Genomic DNA, 6,942 nt, shown 5'->3' on the forward strand with positions numbered 1-6,942 from the left:
CCTGTGTGTATGTGTGTGTATAACCTGGAACACAGCCAGTACAGTAGAGGAGATATTTAAATCTCTCCACAGCTGTAAAATAATCTTCGGAAGCAGAGAAATTGGTTATACATGCGTATTTATGCATAAATAGACTGGCGACTCGTTTACCTTATCATGTCCCCCTTTCATATATATATATATATATATATATATATATATATATATATATATATATATATATATATATATATATATATATATATATATATATATGTATATATATATATATATATATATATATATATATATATAGGGAGAGAGAGAGAGAGAAAGAGGGAGAGAGATATTACACCAGTATGACATATCTCATGTGTTCTTGTTACAACATTTTTCCTCCCCCAAAACACTGAAAAAAAACCCCGCAAAGGCTCACAGAAGCACAGTTTCAGTGTGTACCGTGTAAGGGCTCAATACCCGCGGTGTTGTCTTTCTGGGTGCGCTGGAAAGTGAAGCAGAGTGAAATGGTGACAGAGAGGCTAGCCAGCGTTGGCTGAGCTCAAATGTCAAGTGACAGGATAACTGAGGGGAGGTGGAGCTACAGCTTTTGGTTCATGAAGGGAGGGTCTTGTCTTTGTGGCTTTAACAATGCAAAGCCACCGCTCACTCCTCTCCGCTCGTTTCACCCGTCGGCGACCAATAACGAGCAGGCAGACCTCTCAGCTGCGAGTGAAAGTGAGAGGCAGAGATGAAGAGGACGAGCAGCCAGACAAATGTAAAGAGTGAAAAGGTGGAATCAGACTGCTGGAAGATTTTTTTTTCTTCCTTTCCCCCCCTGAAGTGCCTTAGCAACAGTCCCTGATCAGCTCAAAGTCTATTGGTCAGGGCTCAACCCCATGTGGGTGTTTGGACCAATGAGCGGTCTTTGCTGCAGAACTAAGCGGGGAAAGTCTCACAGGCTAGCAATACCTGCTAAATTGTGCCCCCTGGCGGTTCAATGAAGGTCTACAATCTGTTCTCAAGTGGATGGGAGCATAAACTCTCAGTCCTGTAACTTTTTTTCTTCTTTGCAGTCTTGTCTGTCATCTTCAAAGTAGTTCGTGTAAATGTGGATGTAATTTAAACTTTGTGATGCATTAGTTTACCGTGACTATAACGGAGCAATAATACACTGATGCACAAAGTGGAGAAACAAAAGCAAAGACTGGAAATTAAAAACAGTTTGTCATCATATGACCATATATATAAACGTGATTTCATGCAGTTATCATGAGAGAGGGCACGAGGAAACAAAAGAGACGAGTCTGTAGTGCCTCCATGTGGCTAATATGCAGTATTACATAATGGCAAAACTGCTGTACGTTAGAGCAGTTTGATGCTATAAATGCATTATCACTAGTAAATATATGTGTGTCTATGTTTTATGGAATCACTCTTGTTTTTAATATGATTGTGCAAACATTTTTAACTACTTTATTTTTGTATTTTTTATGTTTGTTTAAAACAGGTCTGTCTTGTAAATGAGACATTGAGTCTCAGTGGGATTACCTGTATCATAAAGGTTAAATAAATCTGTATTTAAAAGTGTGTCATACATTGAATTGCTTTAATGTACTGCATTATATATTTATTCATCAATAATAAGCCATCATAAAGCACTTCATTTGTAATTAAATTACTCAACAGCCATACACAATCTTCCTGTATTCTGATCACATGTTCATTGCCTGTCTGAGCATCATTGAAACAGTGATGCTTCATGTTTGTAAAGAACTTTGTATGAAAAGTACTCTTGCCCTCTTTGATCCACCCCAAGAGACACACAGACATGCAGTCAGGCAGGCGGAAGGATGCCTGCTGGCTGAGATCTAGCACTGTTTCAAAAGCTTTTTTTTTTTTAACAGTATCATTTTTGGCTGATAAGATTCTCTGTTAAATGGGTTTCTCTGCTGAGCTAGAGCCTTGTTCAAAATTCACAATCTGACAGCACAGTTTCATCACACTGACCATTTTTCTATGAAGGGAACCAGACCGGTACTTTGGAGTTTCTGTTTCCCTCGAAGAGCAGCAGAGGGCAGTGGAGCCGGGACTACACACTTGGTCTGGATTTATAATTTTAATTGGTAAAAATGCTGACAGCTGAAAAATGTCCGTTCACATAACTGCATCATCAGCCCCGGCTACATAAGTTATGATTGTCATAACTCAAGATTAGATCAGAGAGGCAAGCTGGTCCCTCAATGAATAACAACACTCAGTCACTCAAATTGACTTATTAGGGCAGTGAAGGATTGTTGCTCCGGCTAATTTGACAGTTTCCATTTGCATAACACCGACTTTGGCAGAGGGCAGTATGGACAGCTCCACAAACTCCCGCCGCTGACGTGTAGCTCCTTTTATTTGCTTTGCATCGCACATTATTTACATGTGTGGTTCCCATCACTTCATATTGGACATACCCCGAAAGCCTAAGTGTGTTCATTTGAACTGATTTTAATGAGAGAGAAAAAATCAATACACTTGTCTATATTTAAAATATGAATATGAACGAACATTTTCCATGAATTGCTCTTTTTGTATGCTTTTGTATTGCTATAACAGAATCCGTCACCATCTAGCTCCTTGGACTGGTATTTTGAGATAATTCAAATTGTCATAAAAAAAGGCAGCTTACATCAAATGTCAAAGCTTTTAGACGCCTCAGCTGCACATCCGTAACTTTGAGCTTTTCACACACTTTCCAGTTCTTTCCATCTGCAAAAGGTGGGTACAGGTAACCCTGAATCAAATGTTAATCTTTATCCTAGCATGGTTAATTAAAGCAAACAACCTCTGACGGGACACGTGGGCGGTGGCTTGATATGTTTATGAGGTGGAAAACAGGCTCAAGTGAGCTTGATAAGGAGAGCCTGTCATCAAATACTGGCTGACAACAAGTTGGATGAAGAAAAATATACAGTAAAAAATAAAGAATATGCAATATAGGTTCAAAAGCTGTTATTATAAGTGAGAGGACAAAGAGGAAAAAAAAACTTTGGAAAAAGGACGCCGTCTTCAGATGGATTACTCGCTCTGTACACAGTGAGCTGCCAAAATAAGTGCCGAAGCCGTTTTGGCAGAACACTGAGCCATTTGCTAAGAAATACTTGCACTGTACTGCAAGGGAAGTTTCTTGAGTTGCTATGAAGTACTTTTGCTCCAGTGTCCTCACAAAACTTGCATTTCGAATTTTTTATTCTTGGCTATATGTATTAAAAACAATACCATCTTTGGTACCAAAGCTTATAGACACTCGATTATCCTTGTCCAAGTCATTATGCTCTAGTTTAACTATTGTTTTCAGCTATACAGGAGAATGACATAGTTACCAAGTGTCACTATGTAGCTGAATTTCCATCCTTTATCTGTTCATGCCTCTGGCTTATCCATGCTTCACGGTGAGTAGTACTTTACTGCGAAACGTGTATACGTAGTGCCTTTTTCTGGACTGTGAGCCTTTTGTTCATCGCCAACATAGATTAGATGGATTTGCATTTTAGGATTCCTCCAGTAGCATCTTCCTGAATACATTCCAGTGTCCTCTGTTTCATTATCGTTCAGCAGACCTCGGGCTTATGCGAGAGTGAATACCAATTACAGTTTTTCTTGGGAAAAATAAGTCATTGTGACATCCTAGCTATCCTCTTTGAATTTATTTGATTAGGCCATCAGTATGATATTGGCCTCTGTCTCAAAAATCAAGCCACGACTTCATTAAGAACATTAAAAAAGTTTTGATAGTTAGCTTAAAAGTCAATATAGCTGATGCACTTAACCTAACCACAACAGGTCCATAAGCTTTAAACACTGTATGTTTGACCTATACTGCAGCAAACCTGCATATCAATGCCACCATCCATTAGAAGGCCTGTCGTTGGCGCACACACTTCCTGCTTTGCCTATCTGCTGTGTTACATTTAAATCCTAACCGTACACCCTACGCTGTCATAGTTCTGCAGAGAGCACAGTGCGAGACATTGAAGAGACACGTTGACCATGGAGATCCTGCAGCTGCCTTTAGTTTGTGCTCTTATAATCAGTAGTCTCACATCAGCAACAGTTGTTCAAGATTTTAATCATGTGGAGAGATGCAAGGACTCCCTCTATATGGGGACTCCGCCGCGGGGTTTTGTCGACACCAAACTGAAGAAGATCTGCCAGCGATATGCTGACAAACCCCGTTATGTGACCTTGTACGATCCTTCTAAGAGGATCCCAGTTTACTCGGCTTATACCTTCAAGAAAACTGAGGGAGACAGACGTGTGGACTACCCCTGGATGTACGAGCCACAGGTTAGTGTTTCAAAAATACTTTTTTTTTCATTCATTAATCCTTGAATTTTAACCATTGCCTAATGAGATATTCCACACTTGTTAAAAAAGAAGCTTTCAAGGAAGCCAAAATTGGAAAGAAAAAGGGACATAAAGGCCTTGCATAAAGAACTTTTATTGGGTATCTTGTGCTATTTCTTGGCATGTTAAAGACTGCTTTAAGTTTTATTTCATTTCCCCAGCTGGCAGAGCTCGATGGCAATGGGAACATGTTGCCCTTCCCAACTGGCTACCTGCACATGAAGTTTGAGGACAGCCAGGCAGTGCTGGATGACTACTCTGATGTGGTTCTTTATGAAAGAGGTCACCTGAACCCAGACCAGCATCAGTCCAGTCCACACGACCGCGCTGCCACTTACACACTGACCAACGTGGTCCCAGAGATACGAGAGTTTAACATCGGGCCTTGGCGAGAGTACGAGGAGCGGATCCGGGTGCGCCTTAACAACTTCTGCCGTGGCACTGCCTACATTGTCACCGGAGTGACCACCAGGGGCAACATGATCCGTCGCAACAATCAGAACCGCGTGGCCATCCCCGAAGATGTGTGGTCTGCTTACTGCTGCACCGAGTATGACCGCAACGCGCCCCATGACGTTCGCGTTCTCTTCCCATCCCATGCAGCCCTAGCCAAAAACGCCAAAGAGGGCAACAGCATCCACGAGATGACAGTCCTGGAGCTTGAAATGTTTCTGAGAAATAACATCGAAGTCGACACCAACCTTCAGATCTTCTACGACAACTGTGTCTCTCCCTCACCCCTTCCTCTTTATCTGCAGCACACCATCTGAATGCTATCTCAGCTACATCCTCTGTGTGCATATGGGTTTATGTAGCCTAACAGCAGCCATTAACAATAATAAAAACAATGATAGCAGAAGTAAGGTAATTCAAATTTTGTCCTGCAAGATATTATCTAAGAAAGGAGTCCGTATCAGAATAAAATGAAATGTTCTTCATTCAATAAAAATGTTCTGGGTGATGGTTTTCAGGCTTTAGAGGAGGACTACTCTATTTAGAAAAGGATTGCAATACAGTTATGTAATCTTGTGTGGAAGGCTATGGGAATTGGCTCATTTAATAAATTGTCCTAATCTAATATCCCAAACTGAGTTTGTGTTGCTTTTGTGTAAAATACTAATCTTTGAACCCCACTTTCAAAAGTATATGGACACATTTGCGTAAAAAGTTTTCAATAAGGCTATCATTAACTTTGGCATTAATCCGGATGCAGATACATGAACTTTTCAAAAAGGATTCTTTACCCGAATCCTAACACTGAATACTGCATGTCATATCCAACTGCAATGAAAACAACTGGAATACATGATTTTGATGTTCTCAAGAATTATAACACAAATATCTGCTCCTGGACAGATCGCGGCACTCATTCATGGTGTAGAGGGAATTTTTCAGCTTTTGCAGAGGCATTCATTATCAGACTGCTCTTGTTTTAAAGCTGACAGCAAAAAGAATCAGAAATGTGCTTTCGGACATAAAGGCTCCTCTTACACTACAACAGCTGTCCACTGGAGTCATTTACTTGAAATTCTTGTAAAATGCCAAAGAAAGGGTGTTGTTAGATCAGAAATAGCCTCCCTGTGGTATATTGTGGAGCAAGTTTCATTGTCTGTCCAGATATAAAAACTGGATTTGACTTTTATGGGTGTCTGTTGGGTTTTAGTGTCTTTAATCGGTTAGTTAACCTACAAATAATAAAAGACTTTTGAATATATATATGTTTTTTTAAACCCACATTTGTAGTAAAGTTCTCAAATTGAAAACCAGAACTATAACAATCTAAATTTGATCATTCTGAGGACATTCAAAAAACAAGGCAATGCTCTGTCTTTGTGTTGGTAAAGATATCCTCGTACAAGATGCCCTTTAAAAAAAAGTTTTGATGTGTTCTCTATAATTTCTAGCTCAATGCTGCCATCTAGTGTAGAGAAAAAAAAACTTAGGGTTCAGAAAACATCATCCAAGTGAGTATATTCAGAGAGCAAAAGACCTGACATTACATTAATGTGCATCTAAACAGCTGTGATATGTATTTATGAATTATACTAAACCTTGTGGGGTGTATTCATTAAAGCAGTTGTTAAAGTATAAATAAGGATGTGGTGTTTGAGATAAAAGAAATGATGAAGATGATGTTTAGTAAACCTGTTAAATATATTGTATACCAGTTTGAGTTCTCAGGCTTTTCATTATGGAATTCCTATATATTGATCTAAAACTGTTGAACACGGAAGCCTGTACACAGCTGCAGGAAGCATTATGCGCAACAATGATCTGTCCTTTTTGTTTGTCCACTGTAAAGATTTCGAGGTGTTTCACTTACAGTGCCAAAAGTGGAATTGGAAAAAAGATGATCAGTTGATTGGAGAATAAATCTGACGGGGGAGATGTAAAAATAGGAGCAACAAGTTCTTAAACCATTTACTGACCACTGATACCAAAGAAATTTACCTTTGGCAAAGGAGGTTTTATTTTCACATAAGGACCTGAATGAATGGAAAGCGTTCTGCTAGCTTTATCCAACTAAAGTAGTGCATTAGTCTGGTGTATTTGCTGTAATAACAAATTATT

General features: G+C 39.5%; 1 protein-coding gene across 1 annotated transcript; it reads left to right on the top strand.

Annotated features, from left to right (window-relative positions):
- Positions 1–3,947: 3,947 nt before the first annotated feature.
- On the top strand, positions 3,948–5,927 carry LOC309715092 (endonuclease domain-containing 1 protein). The gene is made up of 2 exons (XM_082547921.1): positions 3,948–4,311; positions 4,533–5,927. The coding sequence occupies exons 1-2, from the start codon at positions 4,015–4,017 to the stop codon at positions 5,139–5,141; spliced, it is 906 nt and encodes a 301-aa protein (XP_082404047.1). The 5' UTR covers positions 3,948–4,014; the 3' UTR covers positions 5,142–5,927.
- The last annotated feature ends 1,015 nt before the right edge of the window (positions 5,928–6,942 follow it).

Source organism: Aulonocara stuartgranti (assembly GCF_965226115.1).
Source record: "Aulonocara stuartgranti genome assembly, chromosome: 10".
In the NCBI taxonomy this organism is placed as follows: domain Eukaryota; kingdom Metazoa; phylum Chordata; class Actinopteri; order Cichliformes; family Cichlidae; genus Aulonocara; species Aulonocara stuartgranti.